At 37.9% G+C, this 23,010-nt stretch overlaps 1 protein-coding gene across 4 annotated transcripts in view; it reads right to left on the bottom strand.

Moving 5' to 3' along the window:
* The window catches only part of VMP1 (vacuole membrane protein 1), a 551,238-nt gene that overhangs the window by 55,334 nt on the left and 472,894 nt on the right, over positions 1–23,010 (bottom strand). For all 4 annotated transcript variants that reach the window (XM_053707328.1, XM_053707326.1, XM_053707329.1 and 1 more), the window contains exon 10: positions 1,026–1,087. In XM_053707328.1, the coding sequence (XP_053563303.1) occupies positions 1,026–1,087 (62 nt within the window). The remainder of the gene's footprint in view (positions 1–1,025; positions 1,088–23,010) is intronic.

Below are 23,010 nucleotides of genomic sequence, written 5' to 3'. Positions count from 1 at the left end.
GGGGAGGTATTTAAGCCTTTGGCTGGGGTGTCTTTGCCTCCTCCTGGTGGCCAGGTTCTGAATTCCCAAAAGTAATGAATGCAGCTGTGGACTCTTCCCGTTTAAGAAGAAAACATGGGATGTAATCTAATTATTTTTGAAAAAGCCTAAATGGAGATGAAACCCCCCAAAACTTTTTACGATTCATATAAAGCATATGAATTTACACAACTTTCCGATTTACTTCTATTTAAGAATTTGTTTAGTTATCTTGGTATCTTTTGTTGAAAAGCATACCTAGGTAGGTTCAGCAGCTGGGTGCTAGCTGCTGATCGGTGGCCACACACATAAACCTCTTATCATTGGCTTAACAATGTGTTCATTTAGCACCCAGCAGTTCATTGTGATTTCTTTAATAAAGGATACCAAGAGAATTAAGCAAAATTTATAATAGAAGTAAATTTAATAGTTGATTCAAATTTGGGTTTCATGTCCCTTTAAAAAAAATCTACAAATATTCCCATAAAGTTTAATTAAGATTCTATTTGTATTGCTGCTTGTGTAAAGTATTAAACCATAACCCACGATGGTGTATTTTGTGAGTTTGCTATGTTTTTACAGGTATGACTACATAATGACACATAGCAAGATGTGCTGAGAAAAGGAGCGGCATAAGAGTTGAAATAACCGCAGCTGGGAATCCTAACTCCTGCACCACAACTTTATTCGTGGGGTTAAGGTAGAACTATGGAGAGAAAATAAACTCAACAAGCAATAACGTGTCATGAGCTGCTGTATGTTAATTTCAGTCAAGATTATTATAAAGAAAGAAAAAAAAAAGATGTACAGCATAATGGAAACTTGTGACCTTATGAAGTTACAATACTAACATTTGAAAGAAAAAAGAAAATGTAGATAATCAGTATCCCATTTTTCCACACATGATAAAAGCCTCTTCACAATATATGATAGCATTTTCAACAGAGAGGATAAGCTGCTGTTCATGTTGTAAGATAAGTAAATGAGTCAACTGGACAATTACTCACCCGATTAGGGAAACCATCTGCTCCACTATGTGCTTGCTAAAAGTTATAATGACAAAGAGCTTCTGTAGGAAAAGGAAAAGAAATCACAATTACTAAAGGAAAACATACAGTTCTATGCATGCAATACAACCGAGAAATATAGAATTCATTGTTTAGGGCCAGATTATGAGAGGAGTGCAATATTGCGCTTACGTATGTAAATAATTTTATTTATTTTTTATATTCAAATGTATTTATTTTCTTTTATTAATTGATTCTAAATGGACAGTAAAGTAAAAATTAAACTTAAATGTATTGGACAGAGCAGGGAATTTGAAACAACTATCCAATTTACCTCTATGTTCAATTTTATTTAGTTCTTTTGGCATTCTTTGTTAAAAAATAAAGTATCTTGCAATATCTGCACTTCACTCTGTAATACCATTGCATGTAAACGTGTGCTGGTATTACAAACACAGCGCAATGCCGAAAGCCAAGTGCTCCCATAGCTTCCAATGGGAGCCTTATTTTCATGCCGGCAGCTACAGAAAACCACCTAGTGCATCGGGCAAATCGTGCAGCGCTGGGCAGCAATAAATAAATAAATCTATCTATATAAGCATATACACATATATTTATAGAGAAAACACAGTCCTCCCTTGACCTCCATCTAAAGACACTTAAAGTGACGTTTTTATTTTCAAACACACCCCACATCCTCTCAATTTAACCTGTTTATAACTGCTTCGTGCAGTTTTATTTTTTTAAAGAAAATAAAAATGATTATATATTTCTCTTATGGTACTGTAATGTACTCTCTATTTTGGGGGCATTTGGGGAAACTTTTAATTTTTAACCCGAGGTCTGACCTCTGGTTAGTTGCAATTAGCGCAAAGTAAAACCACGAGCTCGCAGTCACATTAACCAGCCACTTGTAAAGGCTGGTTATTTAACGTGGGCCCGTAAACGGGCAAATTTGCCCCTTTACAGGCGCACATTAGTATAGCACTCCACTTCACTTGCAAATGCACACACACATATATACCTGTATATATATATATATCACATTGACATATATATTTTTTTCTTATCATATCCTGGTTTTTAGCTCAATGCAAAAGTATTTACCACTTGGGTAATCGGCAATCTCTCTGGTCATCTGAGAAATTAATGAACTCACATTCAGAGGGTAACTGATGCTTTCAAGAAAAGCAATGCATGCCTTTTGGTTAAAGGGACAGTCTACACCAGAATATTTATTGTTTTAAAAGATAATCCCTTTATTACCCATTCCCTAGTTTTGCATAACCAACACTGTTATATTAATATACTTTTTACCTCTGTGATTATCTTGTATCTAAACCTCTGCAAACCGCACCTTATTTCAGTTTTTTTTTTAACAGACTTGCATTTTAGCCAATCAGTGCTTGCTCCTAGGAACTCCACGAGCATGAGCACAGTGTTATCTATATGAAACACATGAACTAACACCCTCCTAATGGTGAAAAACTGTCAAAATGCCCTGAGATCAAAGGCGGCCTTCAATGGCTTAGAAATTAGCATATGAACCTCCTAGATTAAGTTTTCAACTAAGAATACCAAGAGAACCACGCAAAATTGGTGATAAACTATATTTGAAAATTCTTTAAAATGAAATGCCCTATCTGAATAATCAAAGTTTGTTTTGGACTAGACTGTCCCTTTAAGGTAAGTATTCTCTTTTAAAGGGATAGTCTACTACAGACTTTTTATTGTTTAAAAAGATAGATAATCCCTTTATTACCCATCCCCAGTTTTTCATAACAAACATTATTATATTAACAATATTTCTACCGCTGTCCATTGTATCTAAGCCTCTGCAGACTGCTCCGTTATCTTGGTTCTTTTGACAGAGTTGCATTTTAGCCAATTAGTGCTGACTCCAAGGGAGTGATCACAATGTTATCTATATAGTACACATGAAATAGCACTGTATAGCGATGAAAAGCTAATAAAATGCACTGAGATAAGAGGCGGACTTCAAGGGCTTAAAAATTAGCATATGAGCCAACCTAGGTTTAGCCTTCAACAAACGTGAAACGTTATGTTTTTAAGATTAAAGTCTTTTAATATATTTGACTTTTTCCACGAGCATAATTTTATATATATTTTATACTCCGTATACCAGCATAGCTTGTTAACACCACACAGAGTTTGTGGATTTCATTTACGGAGCTGGGAAAGTTACATTTTGGTTACTGCAGCTGTTCTAATACACCTGGTCTGAATCCCTTGTGTGGCAGCCGAATAGAGGTTCGATTGGCCTGGAGAATACAGGAAAAGTTGTCTGGATGACTTTGAGAGTCCAGGAAGCCTTTGTAGCACTTCTCAAGTGCCTGTAATCCTGTAAGTACGTAAAGCGCTGGCTTTTACCTGCATTATTGATTGTGCACTATGGTGGTGTTGCCTTCTTCTTTTTAATATTCTATAAATATATATATATGTAGTCCAACCACTTGTTTGTAATCTTTCATTTTCAATACACTGATGATTACATTTTATTTGTGAATGTGTTTATTTATTTACAAGTATCAATACTTTATAAGATTTTTGTAAAACAAGGAATAGATGTTAATAGTTGTTAAAATGGATGAAAGTGGTGTCCATTGTTTTCTGGACTGGAATATCATTGGTGAGTGCTGTCAATACAAAGTCTGATGAGGTACTACAGGGCAAAATCATTTGAGAACCATAAGAAAAACTATTTTCTGATGGACTGGAAGGACTTGTTTTATTTTGGAGAGTTTCTGACAAGGAAAAATGCATATAAATGTTACAGTGCATGTGATATGTGTAGCATACTGCTGCAGGTCCCTTTTATGTGTCTTCTGTAATTGTACCTGCGTCACTGAAGCTTATAATTACATCAGTCCCTACAGCTATATGTTCAGGGAAAGTCATGAGTAAAGCAGTGAAAACATTCACTAGAAGCAAGTCTACTACAAAAATGCATGTAAAAAATCTGAAACATACGTCTGGGCCTTTTCAATTTAATCAGTATTTAGTTGAATGAAACAAAAGTAGGTACAGTGTAAAATACAGTAAATGTTAATTTACAATCAATCGTTCGAATATAAACCAAGTTGAGAATTTTTGGCAAGTACTATACACCATGATGACCTATAATGAGCAAATAGAATTAGCAAACAACATCAAGGAAAGTCACCTATTGTAATACCTGTAGCAATTAAGATATTTTAAAATGTTTACTTTGTAAACTGTTATGGAAATAATCTGCTTTTGTAAAAGTGAGTATGATATTCATTTATGTGTGTTCAGAAATAAAAATCAATAAGCGCAAAAGATACACAGCTTTAACAGACATAATAGTTTAAAAAACAAATTAATACTCTATTTCATTACAGCATTTTATTTAAAAAAATATACCTGTCTCACATTATAGGCTCTATTTCTGAAACGGTAGATGCAGCTTTCAAATCCCCATGCTCATTTGTTCAGGATGATGGACAAGCCCTGCCCCAATGCAATTGGTTGTTTGAGAACAGTGGGTAGGGCTAAAAAAGAGACTGCTTGTAGAATCTTAAATTCTGGGGAACCTTGTTCACCTGCATGTTAATAAATGGGACCCTATGTGTTTAAAACACTCTTCTGTGTTGCTCCCGTTTAGGATACAGATGGTGATTGGAGGATACATACATATTCTATTTATGACTGGTTCAACAAATGTATGCTTATTCGGAGTGGTAAGGCAAGATGAGTTTGACCACTTAGCAGTGTTTGTTAACGGCGCTAATAAAATATTGTATTTTATTAATAGAATGTCCCATTGTACACTTGCAATGCTTTTCTTTATTGCATCTAAAAGAGGGTATTTTAAATATATGATTGTCTTTGTTATTTCTTGAAACATATTGTTGCTGTGTTTGACTAAACTACTTTTTGTTTTTTATGGTTGGAGAACAGTGCCCTGCCCACCAATTCAGCAAGTTGTCCTTATCAGCTAGTGAACAATTGCTTTCTGGGAATCAGTTGTGCTAAAACATTAGATCTCCTTTTAATTACCCAACAATTTAAGCAGTTTTAATACTTTGTTTGCACATAAAATATTAACACATTGAGGATGATCACACCAGTAACCTCATCTACACACAATTTAAAAAAGCTGCAGAATTCCCCTGATATGAAAAATTGTTGCTAAAACACGTACTCTTGTAAACTACTTCCCCTTAGAACAATGTGCTATTATACCTATAGCAGTACTGTCAAAAGAAATAATCATGCATGGGAGTCCAGTTAAAGAATTCCTTTTTTACCCTACTTTTCAGTTGTTTAATTTTATTTATTCTAATCAATTTGTTCAACACTTTCTACAAGCACTGCAGTTTCACTTGCTAAAATCTTGTAAAAGTATAAAGGAGTAAAGTGTCAGCATAAATCTGTTTAGCAGTCATACTAACAAATAATAAAAATATGCTTACCTAATAAATTAATTTCTTTCATGATGGTGAGAGGCCACGAGTCATCATGTGTGGGAATATTCCCCTCCTGACCACTAGGAGGAGGCAAAAGACACCCAAACACACCAGAGCTTTAAATCCCTCACACTTCCCCTTGATCCTTAGCCATACATATAGCCAAGTAGATAAGGAAAATAGAAAAAGCAGAAAAGATAAAGAGGGGCAAAGAAATACAAAACAAGTACTCCCACCCCCTGAACAAAAAAATAATAATAATCAGGTGGTTAGAGTCCACAAATCATCATAGGTAGGAATAAAATACCCAAGGCGTGGTGTTCATGAGATCGCTGTGAATGAGGGTAACAAACAGTTAAGGAAGCACTAACTAATCAGAAACGATGGACCACAGAACTTTCCTGCCAATATCAGCCTCAGAAGAAGCATTCAAATCAAAGTTATAAAAAGTGTGTACAGAAGACCAAGTTGCTGCCATACAAATTTGATCAATAGAAGCCAAATCATGCGTGATCTGTCAAAGACAAATGCATAGTCACATAATCCAGCTGTGACTCTGAAGCATCTGAGTGTGGGACACAGCCAAATGATACAAAGAAGCCTGAACCAAAATGTTGTCCAAGTAAGAAAGTATAGAAATTACTTGAGCTTAGACAACAGAGCTCCTAGAACTTTTGTAAACACTCTTGAGCAGTAGCCAGACCAAAAGGGAGGGCCACAAACAGATAATGCTTGTCTAAAAAAAGCAAATCACAGAAACTTGACATGATCCATGTGGGTAGGGATATACAAATAAGCCTCTTTTAAGACTTTGGTAGATATAAACTGACTCTCCTACACTAAAGGCAGTAAAGTGTGAATTTTCTCCAACCAAGTAGGAACTTTCAGGAATTTGTTCAATAATTTGAGATCCAAAACTGGCTGGAAAGTACTTTCTTTCTTTGGTACTATAAAGAGATTTGAATAAAAAACAGATCTGGCCCAAGCATATTAAAAAAAAAAAAAAAAAAAAAAGAATCAATCTGAACCCCACAAAAGACTGATCTGGTATGGGAGCCGCAACTTAATGCGGTCTTGGGAGCTGGGGTAGACTTCTTGGACCGTTTGTTTTTGGACCAAGTAGGGTTAGACTTCCAGGAGGATTAAGAGTAAACAGAAATTTGGGTAGTGAGGGCATCTTTCTGAGTCTTACATGTACGAAAAGTACAAAAACACCCTGCATATCTAAGCTTACCCTTAGATTTCTTATCTTGGGATAGAAAAGCTCCCTTATCCCCATATACTGTGGCAATAATAGCATCCAATCCAGGTCCAAACAAATATTTACCCTGGAAGGGGAGAGAAAGCAGTTTAGTAGACTAAGTTGTAAGCCACAAATCTTGTCTAGCTAAAACAGCTAATGCAGCATTCTTATAATTAATGCAAATCATTTCACACTGCTGCATCACAAATAAAAGAATTTGCTCTTCACAGGGATTAATATGACCCTGAATCTCAGCCAAAATGGTTTCCCAAAAAACAAATTCTGAGAGATTATCACACCAAACAGCAATGGCAGTGAAGGAACAGGCGACATTGACTGCAAGACTAAACATAAAACCTGCAAGCTGAAAGGCTCAACTAGGAAAACTTTCAAGTTTTCTATCTAAAGGTCCCTTAAAAGAGGAACCATCCTCCAAAGAAATAGTGGTACACCTGGCCAAAGTGGAAATTGCTGCATCTACCTTAGTTTCCCAAATCTCTATAATAACAGAATGGGGAGGAAATCGATTTAAATTTGATAGATGGACAAAAGAAATACCTGGCTTCTGCCATTCCTTAGAAATATTTTCAGAAACTATATCAGGCAAAGGAAGAGAGGATGGCTGCTTAGGAGCTGCCTTAAGGAATGTATCAATCCTCTTAATAAATTGTTTCACTGTACAATCTACCTCTAAATCAATTTAAACTTCTTGCAATAAGGCATGAACATGCCCAAGCCTGAAATTAAAGGACACATCCTCCACCACAACAGCAGGGTCCTGAGACTCAGAGACTATCCTCAGAATAAAAGTCAGAAACACCCCTAATATTAATGAGTAAGGTAACAGCGTGACCACTCCTAAGGGAAGTCCTTGATGAGCTAGAGGCCAGAAAAGTGAATTGAATCCTTACATTTTGGAGAAAGTTCAAATGAATTCTCCTGGGGGCAACTATGATAGGGTAAAAACACTTGCACACTCTAAAGCGCTGTAACCCCTATTAAGGATTAGCAATAGACTCAGCACATGAGGTACAAAGCTGAGCAGACACACACTTGAAAATACTTACAAAGCAAACACAAACTAGGAGGCGTTAAAGTAACAGAGTGGCTAACTCCAAAGGGAAGAAAAGGCACTATCTAAAACTGATTCATTCTCAAAAGGTAAATAGTTATAATAAAAATAAGGTACTGCTCAAATAATTGCTAAAAAAAAGCTGTAAAACAGTAAAAATGCTTACTTAGCAAACAGCACATAAAGGGTTAAATAACATTTGTAGTCCAAATTTGAAGTCAAGCTTTGATGTCAAAGTGCCTTACAATCTTCACCGGTCCAAAGAACCTTCCTAAACGCTGAGAAGTTTACAGCAACAAAAGATCAGCAAAGGATTGTAAAACAGAAATGGCACACTAAAAAGCGCACTAGAACAGTTCATTCTTAGCGCTTCTGCGCTAACAGTGAGCACTAAAGCTAAAAACCCAGAGATAACAAGCAGAAATTTAGCACAGGAGAAGTAAAATATACTGTGCATAGCTGAGATGCAACTTCTGAGCTCGCTTAGCCAACCGGGCTAAATTTAAAGCAACCACAAGTGATAACTCGTGAACTCTCACCATCTGATGAAAGAAAGATTATTATTAGTGGACACAAAAAGAGTTTCATTAATGAAACTATAGTTCATGGATAAACTCCAGCTCTCTAAAGGTTTATGATTGGCTCTAAGCACCACTGGTAGAAAACAGCAATGAGAAATTTGTTATGGAAAAAGCAGCTCCCCCACATGTTGTATATATGTGTAGTCAGTGCTTTTATTGTACTCATTGGTTATGGATTGATACATTGTGCTTTAAAACAGAAAAGCAAAACGGGACAACGTTATTTACAATGCATGCTATATTTCGCAGCCCCCTCTTGGGAAACAGGATTATTACAAATATGACCTGTTATGAGGTGGTGGTACCCAGTACCAGTGAGTGCCCCCCGTAGTTTATAGCATTAAATGAAACTCATTAATAGTAAATCTTTTTCCAATTTTTAACTAAACATGATTGTAAACAAAATTATTATTAAAGTTATAGAAAGCTAAAAACATATTTGGCTATCGCTGAAGGAAAAGAATATGTAGTGGATAACATATCCAGCCAACCAGAAGGAAGAGCTATTTCACTTAGGTAAACTAGCTATTGCAGTTGACTAGTAAATTAAATTACATTATACTATGAACAGTTTTGTGCTATGTTGGCATTTTAATGATATAACACCTCATCTTGATTCCTGGCAAGCAAATCATTATAGTTAGGTCACCATGTAATTCCTGGATATAATGTCACATTCAGATCAGCTGACCATAGACTAGTATTAAAAGAAAATAATAAGCAGAGTCACTGTACTAGATTAAGATCTCCCTTTGATTCACAGTTTAAATGCAGCACATGAGGGTAATAAGCATGTTGGAGTTAGTATAGATATGTGGTGGGCAAAGACATGATGTACTAAACAAGGCATCTACAAGGGCACCATAAAGTCATTGGTACATATGAGAATGGATGGTTACTTTTTTTTGTTACACCTAAGCAACAGATTTCTGTGCCTCTGCAAATCTCAACCAGAGTATCTAGACAGACTTATATGTCACAGCACCTGTCCTGAGGCGTCACAAATAAATCACTATAAAAAGAGAGGTTTTGGGTTAATTTAAAGCTTTAAAGGGACAGTCTGCTTGAAATATGTTATTTTTTAAAAAGATAGAGAATGCCTTTATTACCAATGCTCCCTGTTTTCCATAACGAACACTGTTATATTAATATACTTTATACATCTATGATTAGTTGTATCTAAGCACCTGCAGACTACCCCCTTATCTCATTTTTTATCCAATCAGTGCTGGTTCTTGCATAGCATTATCATTCTCCACGGGAGAGAGCACAATGTTATCTATATGGCACATAAGGACTAGCACTGTCTAGCTGTTGTGCAAGATTTAAAAAGCACTGACATAAGGGGTGGCCTGGAGAGGCTTTGAAACATGCAAACTTAGAGGTCATAAAGTATATTAATATAACCATGTTGGTTATACAAAGCTGGAACATGCGTTGTAAAGGCTTTTTATAAAGTATATTTTTAAACAAACATCTGAACCTAATTGTTTCAACGCTTTTTCAATATTCTGAAAATCTGTCACGAATACAGGAAGTGAAAAAAAAAACAGAATTTATGCTTACCTGATAAATTACTTTCTCCAACGGTGTGTCCGGTCCACGGCGTCATCCATTACTTGTGGGAATATTCTCTTCCCCAACAGGAAATGGCAAAGAGCACAGCAAAAGCTGTCCATATAGCCCCTCCTCAGGCTCCGCCCCCCCAGTCATTCAACCGAAGGTTAGGAGAAAAAAGGAGAAACTATAGGGTGCCGTGGTGACTGTAGTGTATAGAGAAAGACATTTTTCAAACCTGATTAAAAAACCAGGGCGGGCCGTGGACCGGACACACCGTTGGAGAAAGTAATTTATCAGGTAAGCATAAATTCTGTTTTCTCCAACATTGGTGTGTCCGGTCCACGGCGTCATCCATTACTTGTGGGAACCAATACCAAAGCTTTAGGACACGGATGAAGGGAGGGAGCAAATCAGGTTACCTAAACAGAAGGCACCACGGCTTGCAAAACCTTTCTCCCAAAAACAGCCTCCGAAGAAGCAAAAGTATCAAATTTGTAAAATTTGGCAAAAGTGTGCAGAGAAGACCAAGTCGCTGCCTTACATATCTGATCAACAGAAGCCTCGTTCTTGAAGGCCCATGTGGAAGCCACAGCTCTAGTGGAGTGAGCTGTGACTCGTTCAGGAGGCTGCCGTCCGGCAGTCTCATAAGCCAATCGGATAATGCTTTTCAGCCAGAAAGAAAGAGAGGTAGCCGTAGCTTTTTGTCGTCTCCTCTTACCAGAGTAAACGACAAACAAAGATGAGGTTTGTCTAAAATCCTTAGTTGCTTCTAAATAGAATTTTAAAGCACGAACTACATCTAAATTGTGTAACAAACGTTCCTTCTTTGAAACTGGATTCAGACACAGAGAAGGAACAACTATTTCCTGGTTAATATTCCTGTTGGAAACAACCTTCGGAAGAAAACCAGGCTTAGTACGCAAAACGACCTTATCTGAATGGAACACCAGATAGGGAGGATTACACTGCAAAGCAGATAATTCAGAAACTCTTCTTGCAGAAGAAATAGCAACCAAAAACAGAACTTTCCAAGATAGTAACTTGATATCTATGGAATGTAAGGGTTCAAACGGAACCCCTTGAAGAACTGAAAGGACTAAATTTAGACTCCAAGGAGGAGTCAAGGGTCTGTAAACAGGCTTGATTCTGACCAAAGCCTGTACAAAAGCTTGTACATCTGGCACAGCTGCCAGTCGTTTGTGTAACAAGACAGATAAAGCAGAAATCTGTCCTTTTAGAGAACTCGCTGACAATCCCTTATCCAAACCTTTTAATCTTACTCCAGGAGAATCCCTTGGATTCACACCAACAGATATATTTTTTCCATATTTTATGGTAAATCTTTCTAGTCACAGGTTTTCTGGCTTGGACCAGAGTATCTATCACTGAATCTGAAAACCCCCGCTTGGATAAAATCAAACGTTCAATTTCAGAGCAGTCAGCTGCAGAGAAAACATAATTTATGTAAGAACTTACCTGATAAATTCATTTCTTTCATATTAGCAAGAGTCCACGAGCTAGTGACGTATGGGATATACATTCCTACCAGGAGGGGCAAAGTTTCCCAAACCTCACCCACAATTCAGTTTAACGAATAGCCAAGAAGTGGGGTGATAAAAAAGTGCGAAAGCATATAAAATAAGGAATTGGAATAATTGTGCTTTATACAAAAATCATAACCACCACAAAAAAGGGTGGGCCTCATGGACTCTTGCTAATATGAAAGAAATGAATTTATCAGGTAAGTTCTTACATAAATTATGTTTTCTTTCATGTAATTAGCAAGAGTCCATGAGCTAGTGACGTATGGGATAATGATTACCCAAGATGTGGATCTTTCCACGCAAGAGTCACTAGAGAGGGAGGGATAAAATAAAGACAGCCAATTCCTGCTGAAAATAATCCACACCCAAAATAAAGTTTAATGAAAAAACATAATTTATGTAAGAACTTACCTGATAAATTCATTTCTTTCATATTAACAAGAGTCCATGAGCTAGTGACGTATGGGATATACATTCCTACCAGGAGGGGCAAAGTTTCCCAAACCTTAAAATGCCTATAAATACACCCCTCACCACACCCACAAATCAGTTTAACGAATAGCCAAGAAGTGGGGTGATAAGAAAAAAAGTGCGAAGCATATAAAATAAGGAATTGGAATAATTGTGCTTTATACAAAAAAATCATAACCACCACAAAAAAGGGTGGGCCTCATGGACTCTTGTTAATATGAAAGAAATGAATTTATCAGGTAAGTTCTTACATAAATTATGTTTTCTTTCATGTAATTAACAAGAGTCCATGAGCTAGTGACGTATGGGATAATGACTACCCAAGATGTGGATCTTTCCACACAAGAGTCACTAGAGAGGGAGGGATAAAATAAAGACAGCCAATTCCTGCTGAAAATAATCCACACCCAAAATAAAGTTTAACAAAAAACATAAGCAGAAGATTCAAACTGAAACCGCTGCCTGAAGAACTTTTCTACCAAAAACTGCTTCAGAAGAAGAAAATACATCAAAATGGTAGAATTTAGTAAAAGTATGCAAAGAGGACCAAGTTGCTGCTTTGCAGATCTGGTCAACCGAAGCTTCATTCCTAAACGCCCAGGAAGTAGAAACTGACCTAGTAGAATGAGCTGTAATTCTTTGAGGCGGAATTTTACCCGACTCAACATAGGCAAGATGAATTAAAGATTTCAACCAAGATGCCAAAGAAATGGCAGAAGCTTTCTGGCCTTTCCTAGAACCGGAAAAGATAACAAATAGACTAGAAGTCTTACGGAAAGATTTCGTAGCTTCAACATAATATTTCAAAGCTCTAACAACATCCAAAGAATGCAATGATTTCTCCTTAGAATTCTTAGGATTAGGACATAATGAAGGAACCACAATTTCTCTACTAATGTTGTTGGAATTCACAACTTTAGGTAAAAATTCAAAAGAAGTTCGCAACACCGCCTTATCCTGATGAAAAATCAGAAAAGGAGACTCACACGAAAGAGCAGATAATTCAGAAACTCTTCTAGCAGAAGAGATGGCCAAAAGGAACAAAACTTTCCAAGAAAGTAATTTAATGTCCAATGAATGCATAGGTTCAAACGGAGGAGCTTGAAGAGCTCCCAAAACCAAATTCAAACTCCATGGAGGAGAAATTGACTTAATGACAGGTTTTATACGAACCAAAGCTTGTACAAAACAATGAATATCAGGAAGAATAGCAATCTTTCTGTGAAAAAGAACAGAAAGAGCGGAGATTTGTCCTTTCAAAGAACTCGCGGACAAACCCTTATCTAAACCATCCTGAAGAAACTGTAAAATTCTCGGTATTCTAAAAGAATGCCAAGAAAAATGATGAGAAAGACACCAAGAAATATAAGTCTTCCAGACTCTATAATATATCTCTCGAGATACAGATTTACGAGCCTGTAACATAGTATTAATCACGGAGTCAGAGAAACCTCTATGACCAAGAATCAAGCGTTCAATCTCCATACCTTTAAATTTAAGGATTTCAGATCCGGATGGAAAAAAGGACCTTGAGACAGAAGGTCTGGTCTTAACGGAAGAGTCCATGGTTGGCAAGATGCCATCCGGACAAGATCCGCATACCAAAACCTGTGAGGCCATGCCGGAGCTATTAGCAGAACAAACGAGCATTCCCTCAGAATCTTGGAGATTACTCTTGGAAGAAGAACTAGAGGCGGAAAGATATAGGCAGGATGATACTTCCAAGGAAGTGATAATGCATCCACTGCCTCCGCCTGAGGATCCCGGGATCTGGACAGATACCTGGGAAGTTTCTTGTTTAGATGAGAGGCCATCAGATCTATCTCTGGGAGCCCCCACATTTGAACAATCTGAAGAAATACCTCTGGGTGAAGAGACCATTCGCCCGGATGCAACGTTTGGCGACTGAGATAATCCGCTTCCCAATTGTCTACACCTGGGATATGAACCGCAGAGATTAGACAGGAGCTGGATTCCGCCCAAACCAAAATTCGAGATACTTCTTTCATAGCCAGAGGACTGTGAGTCCCTCCTTGATGATTGATGTATGCCACAGTTGTGACATTGTCTGTCTGAAAACAAATGAACGATTCTCTCTTCAGAAGAGGCCAAAACTGAAGAGCTCTGAAAACTGCACGGAGTTCCAAGATATTGATCGGTAATCTCACCTCCTGAGATTCCCAAACTCCTTGTGCCGTCAGAGATCCCCACACAGCTCCCCAACCTGTGAGACTTGCATCTGTTGAAATTACAGTCCAGGTCGGAAGAACAAAAGAAGCCCCCTGAATTAAACGATGGTGATCTGTCCACCACGTTAGAGAGTGCCGAACAATCGGTTTTAAAGATATTAATTGATATATCTTCGTGTAATCCCTGCACCATTGGTTCAGCATACAGAGCTGAAGAGGTCGCATGTGAAAACGAGCAAAGGGGATCGCGTCCGATGCAGCAGTCATAAGACCTAGAATTTCCATGCATAAGGCTACCGAAGGGAATGATTGAGACTGAAGGTTTCGACAGGCTGTAATCAATTTTAGACGTCTCTTGTCTGTTAAAGACAAAGTCATGGACACTGAATCTATCTGGAAACCCAGAAAGGTTACCCTTGTTTGAGGAATCAAAGAACTTTTTGGTAAATTGATCCTCCAACCATGATCTTGAAGAAACAACACAAGTCGATTCGTATGAGACTCTGCTAAATGTAAAGACGGAGCAAGTACCAAGATATCGTCCAAATAAGGAAATACCACAATACCCTGTTCTCTGATTACAGACAGAAGGGCACCGAGAATCTTTGTGAAAATTCTTGGAGCTGTAGCAAGGCCAAACGGTAGAGCCACAAATTGGTAATGCTTGTCTAGAAAAGAGAATCTCAGGAACTGATAATGATCTGGATGAATCGGAATATGCAGATATGCATCCTGTAAATCTATTGTGGACATATAATTCCCTTGCTGAACAAAAGGCAATATAGTCCTTACAGTTACCATCTTGAACGTTGGTATCCTTACATAACGATTCAATAATTTTAGATCCAGAACTGGTCTGAAGGAATTCTCCTTCTTTGGTACAATGAAGAGATTTGAATAAAACCCCATCCCCTGTTCCGGAACTGGAACTGGCATAATTACTCCAGCCAACTCTAGATCTGAAACACAATTCAGAAATGCTTGAGCTTTCACTGGATTTACTGGGACATGGGAAAGAAAAAATCTCTTTGCAGGAGGTCTCATCTTGAAACCAATTCTGTACCCTTCTGAAACAATGTTCTGAATCCAAAGATTGTGAACAGAACTGATCCAAATTTCTTTGAAAAAACGTAACCTGCCCCCTACCAGCTGAACTGGAATGAGGGCCGTACCTTCATGTGAACTTAGAAGCAGGCTTTGCCTTTCTAGCAGGCTTGGATTTATTCCAGACTGGAGATGGTTTCCAAACTGAAACTGCTCCTGAGAACGAAGGATCAGGCTTTTGTTCTTTGTTGAAACGAAAGGAACGAAAACGATTGTTAGCCCTGTTTTTACCTTTAGACTTTTTATCCTGTGGTAAAAAAGTTCCTTTCCCACCAGTAACAGTTGAAATAATAGAATCCAACTGAGAACCAAATAATTTGTTTCCCTGGAAAGAAATGGAAAGTAGAGTTGATTTAGAAGCCATATCAGCATTCCAAGTCTTAAGCCATAAAGCTCTTCTGGCTAAGATAGCCAGAGACATAAATCTAACATCAACTCTAATAATATCAAAAATGGCATCACAGATGAAATTATTAGCATGCTGGAGAAGAATAATAATATCATGAGAATCACGATTTGTTACTTGTTGCGCTAGAGTTTCCAACCAAAAAGTTGAAGCTGCAGCAACATCAGCCAATGATATAGCAGGTCTAAGAAGATTACCTGAACATAGATAAGCTTTTCTTAGAAAAGATTCAATTTTTCTATCTAAAGGATCCTTAAACGAGGTACCATCTGATGTAGGAATGGTAGTACGTTTAGCAAGGGTAGAAATAGCCCCATCAACTTTAGGGATTTTGTCCCAAAATTCTAATCTGTCAGGCGGAACAGGATATAATTGCTTAAAACGTTTAGAAGGAGTAAATGAATTACCCAATCTATCCCATTCCTTAGCAATTACTGCAGAAATAGCATTAGGAACAGGAAAGACTTCTGGAATAACCGCAGGAGCTTTAAAAACCTTATCCAAACGTATAGAATTAGTATCAAGAGGACTAGAATCCTCTATTTCTAAAGCAATTAGTACTTCTTTAAGTAAAGAGCGAATAAATTCCATCTTAAATAAATATGAAGATTTATCAGCATCAATCTCTGAGACAGAATCCTCTGAACCAGAAGAGTCCAAAGAATCAGAATGATGGTGTTCATTTAAAAATTCATCTGTAGAGAGAGAAGATTTAAAAGACTTTTTACGTTTACTAGAAGGAGAAATAACAGACAAAGCCTTCTTTATGGATTCAGAAACAAAATCTCTTATGTTATCAGGAACATTCTGCACCTTAGATGTTGAGGGAACTGCAACAGGCAATGGTACATCACTAAAGGAAATATTATCTGCATTAACAAGTTTGTCATGACATTTAATACAAACAACAGCTGGAGGAATAGCTACCAAAAGTTTACAGCAGATACACTTAGCTTTGGTAGATCCAGCAGGCAGAGGTTTTCCTGTAGTATCTTCTGGCTCAGATGCAACGTGAGACATCTTGCAATATGTAAGAGAAAAAACAACATATAAAGCAAAATAGATCAAATTCCTTATAAGACAGTTTCAGGAATGGGAAAAAAATGCCAAACATCAAGCTTCTAGCAACCAGAAGCAAATGAAAAATGAGACTGAAATAATGTGGAGACAAAAACGACGCCCATATTTTTTGGCGCCAAATAAGACGCCCACATTATTTGGCGCCTAAATGCTTTTGGCGCCAAAAATGACGCCACATCCGGAACGCCGACATTTTTGGCGCAAAATAACGTCAAAAAAATGACGCAACTTCCGGCGACACGTATGACGCCGGAAACGAAATGAATTTTTGCGCCAAAAAAGTCCGCGCCAAGAATGACGCAATAAAATGAAGCATTTTCAGCCCCCGCGAGCCTAACAGCCCACAGGGAAAAAGTCAAATTTTTGAGGTAAGAAAAATATGATAATTAAAGCATAATCCCAAATATGAAACTGACTGTCTGGAAATAAGGAAAGTTGAACATTCTGAGTCAAGGCAAATAAATGTTTGAATACATATATTTAGAACTTTATAAATAAAGTGCCCAACCATAGCTTAGAGTGTCACAGAAAATAAGACTTACTTACCCCAGGACACTCATCTACATGTTTGTAGAAAGCCAAACCAGTACTGAAACGAGAATCAGTAGAGGAAATGGTAAATATAAGAGTATATCGTCGATCTGAAAAGGGAGGTAAGAGATGAATCTCTACGACCGATAACAGAGAACCTTATGAAATAGACCCCGTAGAAGGAGATCACTGCATTCAATAGGCAATACTCTCCTCACATCCCTCTGACATTCACTGCACGCTGAGAGGAAAACCGGGCTCCAACTTGCTGCGGAGCGCATATCAACGTAGAATCTAGCACAAACTTACTTCACCACCTCCCTTGGAGGCAAAGTTTGTAAAACTGATTTGTGGGTGTGGTGAGGGGTGTATTTATAGGCATTTTAAGGTTTGGGAAACTTTGCCCCTCCTGGTAGGAATGTATATCCCATACGTCACTAGCTCATGGACTCTTGTTAATTACATGAAAGAAACATAAGCAGAAGATTCAAACTGAAACCGCTGCCTGAAGTACTTTTCTACCAAAAACTGCTTCAGAAGAAGAAAATACATCAAAATGGTAGAATTTAGTAAAAGTATGCAAAGAGGACCAAGTTGCTGCTTTGCAAATCTGATCAATCGAAGCTTCATTCCTAAACGCCCAGGAAGTAGAAACTGACCTAGTAGAATGAGCTGTAATCCTTTGAGGCGGAGTTTTACCCGACTCAACATAGGTAAGATGAATTAAAGATTTCAACCAAGATGCCAAAGAAATGGCAGAAGCTTTCTGGCCTTTTCTAGAACCCGGAAAAGATAACAAATAAACTAGAAGTCTTTCGGAAAGACTTAGTAGCTTCAACATAATATTTCAAAGCTCTAACAACATCCAAAGAATGTAATGATTTCTCCTTAGAATTCTTAGGATTAGGACATAATGAAGGAACCACAATTTCTCTACTAATGTTGTTGGAATTCACAACTTTAGGTAAAAATTCAAAAGAAGTTCGCAACACTGCCTTATCCTGATGAAAAATCAGAAAAGGAGACTCACAAGAAAGAGCAGATAATTCAGAAACTCTTCTGGCAGAAGAGATTGCAAAAAGGAACAAAACTTTCCAAGAAAGTAATTTAATGTCCAATGAATGCATAGGTTCAAACGGAGGAGCTTGAAGAGCCCCTAGAACCAAATTCAAACTCCAAGGAGGAGAAATTGACTTAATGACAGGTTTTATACGAACCAAAGCTTGTACAAAACAATGAATATCAGGAAGATTAGCAATCTTTCTGTGAAAAAGAACAGAAAGAGCAGAGATTTGTCCTTTCAAGGAACTTGCGGACAAACCTTTATCTAAACCATCCTGAAGAAACTGTAAAATTCTTGGAATTCTAAAAGAATGCCAAGAAAAATGATGAGAAAGACACCAAGAAATATAAGTCTTCCAGACTCTATAATATATCTCTCTGGATACAGATTTACGAGCCTGTAACATAGTATTAATCACAGAGTCAGAGAAACCTCTTTGACTAAGAATCAAGCTTTCAATCTCCATACCTTTAAATTTAAGGATTTGAGATCCTGATGGAAAAAAGGACCTTGCGACAGAAGGTCTGGTCGTAGTGGAAGAGTCCACGGATGGCAAGAGGCCATCCGGACAAGATCCGCATACCAAAACCTGTGAGGCCATGCCGGAGCTACCAGCAGAACAAACGAGCATTCCTTCAGAATCTTGGAGATTACTCTTGGAAGAAGAACTAGAGGCGGAAAGATATAAGCAGGATGATACTTCCAAGGAAGTGATAATGCATCCACTGCTTCCGCCTGAGGATCCCGGGATCTGGACAGATACCTGGGAAGTTTCTTGTTTAGATGAGACGCCATCAGATCTATTTCTGGAAGCTCCCATATTTGAACAATCTGAAGAAATACCTCTGGGTGAAGAGACCATTCGCCCGGATGCAACGTTTGGCGACTGAGATAATCCGCTTCCCAATTGTCTATACCTGGGATATGAACCGCAGAGATTAGACAGGAGCTGGATTCCGCCCAAACCAGAATTCGAGATACTTCTTTCATAGCCAGAGGACTGTGAGTCCCTCCTTGATGATTGATGTATGCCACAGTTGTGACATTGTCTGTCTGAAAACAAATGAACGATTCTCTCTTCAGAAGAGGCCAAGACTGAAGAGCTCTGAAAATTGCACGGAGTTCCAAAATATTGATCGGTAATCTCACCTCCTGAGATTCCCAAACTCCTTGTGCTGTCAGAGATCCCCACACAGCTCCCCAACCTGTGAGACTTGCATCTGTTGAAATTACAGTCCAGGTCGGAAGCACAAAAGAAGCCCCCTGAATTAAACAATGGTGATCTGTCCACCACGTTAGAGAGTGTCGTACAATCGGTTTTAAAGATATTAATTGAGATATCTTTGTGTAATCCCTGCACCATTGATTCAGCATACAGAGCTGAAGAGGTCGCATGTGAAAACGAGCAAAGGGGATCGCGTCCGATGCAGCAGTCATAAGACCTAGAATTTCCATGCATAAGGCTACCGAAGGGAATGATTGTGACTGAAGGTTTCGACAAGCTGAAATCAATTTTAGACGTCTCTTGTCTGTTAAAGACAGAGTCATGGACACTGAATCTATCTGGAAACCCAGAAAAGTTACCCTTGTCTGAGGAATCAATGAACTTTTTGGTAAATTGATCCACCAACCATGATCTTGAAGAAACAACACAAGTCGATTCGTATGAAATTCTGCTAAATGTAAAGACTGAGCAAGTACCAAGATATCGTCCAAATAAGGAAATACCACAATACCCTGTTCTCTGATTACAGACAGAAGGGCACCGAGAACTTTTGTAAAAATTCTTGGAGCTGTAGCTAGGCCAAACGGCAGAGCCACAAACTGGTAATGCTTGTCCAGAAAAGAGAATCTCAGGAACTGATAATGATCTGGATGAATCGGAATATGCAGATAAGCGTCCTGTAAATCTATTGTAGACATATAATGCCCTTGCTGAACAAAAGGCAAGATAGTCCTTACAGTTACCATTTTGAACGTTGGAATCCTTACATAACGATTCAATATTTTTAGATCCAGAACTGGTCTGAAGGAATTCTCCTTCTTTGGTACAATGAAGAGATTTGAATAAAACCCCATACCCTGTTCCAGAACTGGAACTGGCATAATTACTCCAGCCAACTCTAGATCTGAAACACAATTCAGAAATGCTTGAGCTTTCACTGGATTTACTGGGACACGGGAAAGAAAAAATTTCTTTGCAGGAGGTCTCAACTTGAAACCAATTCTGCACCCTTCTGAAACAATGTTCTGAATCCAAAGATTGTGAACAGAATTGATCCAAATTTCTTTGAAAAAACGTAACCTGCCCCCTACCAGCTGAGCTGGAATGAGGGCCGCACCTTCATGTGGACTTAGAAGCAGGCTTTGCCTTTCTAGAAGGCTTGGATTTATTCCAGACTGGAGATGGTTTCCAAACTGAAACTGCTCCTGAGGATGAAGGATCAGGCTTTTGTTCTTTGTTGAAACGAAAGGAACGAAAACGATTATTAGCCCTGTTTTTACCCTTAGATTTTTTATCCTGTGGTAAAAAAGTTCCTTTCCCACCAGTAACAGTTGAGATAATGGAATCCAACTGAGAACCAAATAATTTGTTACCCTGGAAAGAAATGGAAAGTAGAGTTGATTTAGAATCCATATCAGCATTCCAAGTTTTAAGCCATAAAGCTCTTCTAGCTAAAATAGCTAGAGACATAAACCTGACATCAACTCTGATAATATCAAAAATGGCATCACAGATAAAATTATTAGCATGCTGAAGAAGAATAATAATATTATGAGAATCATGATCTGTTACTTGTTGCGCTAAAGTCTCAAACCAAAAAGTTGAAGCTGCAGCAACATCAGCCAAAGATATAGCAGGTCTAAGAAGATTACCTGAACACAGATAAGCTTTTCTTAGAAAGGATTCAATTTTCCTATCTAAAGGATCTTTAAACGAAGTACCATCTGACGAAGGAATAGTAGTACGTTTAGCAAGGGTAGAAATAGCCCCATCGACTTTAGGGATTTTGTCCCAAAATTCTAATCTGTCAGACGGCACAGGATATAATTGCTTAAAACGTTTAGAAGGAGTAAATGAATTACCCAATTTATCCCATTCTCTGGAAATTACTTCAGAAATAACATTAGGAACAGGAAAAACTTCTGGAATAACCACAGGAGATTTAAACACCTTATCTAAACGTTTAGAATTAGTATCAAGAGGACCAGAATCCTCTATTTCTAAAGCAATTAGTACTTCTTTAAGTAAAGAACGAATAAATTCCATTTTAAATAAATATGAAGATTTATCAGCATCAATCTCTGAGACAGAATCCTCTGAACCAGAAGAGTCATCAGAATCAGAATGATGATGTTCATTTAAAAATTCATCTGTAGAGAGAGAAGTTTTAAAAGATTTTTTATGTTTACTAGAAGGAGAAATAACAGACATAGCCTTCTTGATGGATTCAGAAACAACATCTCTTATGTTATCAGGAACATTCTGCACCTTAGATGTTGAGGGAACTGCAACAGGCAATGGTACATTACTAAAGGAAATATCTGCTGTGACTCGTTCAGGAGGCTGCCGTCCGGCAGTCTCATAAGCCAATCGGATAATGCTTTTCAGCCAGAAAGAAAGAGAGGTAGCCGTAGCTTTTCGTCGTCTCCTCTTACCAGAGTAAACGACAAACAAAGATGAGGTTTGTCTAAAATCCTTAGTTGCTTCTAAATAGAATTTTAAAGCACGAACTACATCTAAATTGTGTAACAAACGTTCCTTCTTTGAAACTGGATTCAGACACAGAGAAGGAACAACTATTTCCTGGTTAATATTCCTGTTGGAAACAACCTTCGGAAGAAAACCAGGCTTAGTACGCAAAACGACCTTATCTGAATGGAACACCAGATAGGGAGGATTACACTGCAAAGCAGATAATTCAGAAACTCTTCTTGCAGAAGAAATAGCAACCAAAAACAGAACTTTCCAAGATAGTAACTTGATATCTATGGAATGTAAGGGTTCAAACGGAACCCCTTGAAGAACTGAAAGGACTAAATTTAGACTCCAAGGAGGAGTCAAGGGTCTGTAAACAGGCTTGATTCTGACCAAAGCCTGTACAAAAGCTTGTACATCTGGCACAGCTGCCAGTCGTTTGTGTAACAAGACAGATAAAGCAGAAATCTGTCCTTTTAGAGAACTCGCTGACAATCCCTTATCCAAACCTTTTAATCTTACTCCAGGAGAATCCCTTGGATTCACACCAACAGATATATTTTTTCCATATTTTATGGTAAATCTTTCTAGTCACAGGTTTTCTGGCTTGGACCAGAGTATCTATCACTGAATCTGAAAACCCCCGCTTGGATAAAATCAAACGTTCAATTTCAGAGCAGTCAGCTGCAGAGAAAACATAATTTATGTAAGAACTTACCTGATAAATTCATTTCTTTCATATTAGCAAGAGTCCACGAGCTAGTGACGTATGGGATATACATTCCTACCAGGAGGGGCAAAGTTTCCCAAACCTCAAAATGCCTATAAATACACCCCTCACCACACCCACAATTCAGTTTAACGAATAGCCAAGAAGTGGGGTGATAAAAAAGTGCGAAAGCATATAAAATAAGGAATTGGAATAATTGTGCTTTATACAAAAATCATAACCACCACAAAAAAGGGTGGGCCTCATGGACTCTTGCTAAT

The sequence above is a fragment of the Bombina bombina genome, chromosome 3 (genome assembly GCF_027579735.1).
Source record: "Bombina bombina isolate aBomBom1 chromosome 3, aBomBom1.pri, whole genome shotgun sequence".
NCBI classification, from domain to species: Eukaryota; Metazoa; Chordata; class Amphibia; order Anura; family Bombinatoridae; genus Bombina; species Bombina bombina.
The sequence above is the reverse complement of the archived record's forward strand: the minus strand, read 5'-3'. Positions and strand labels throughout refer to the sequence as shown.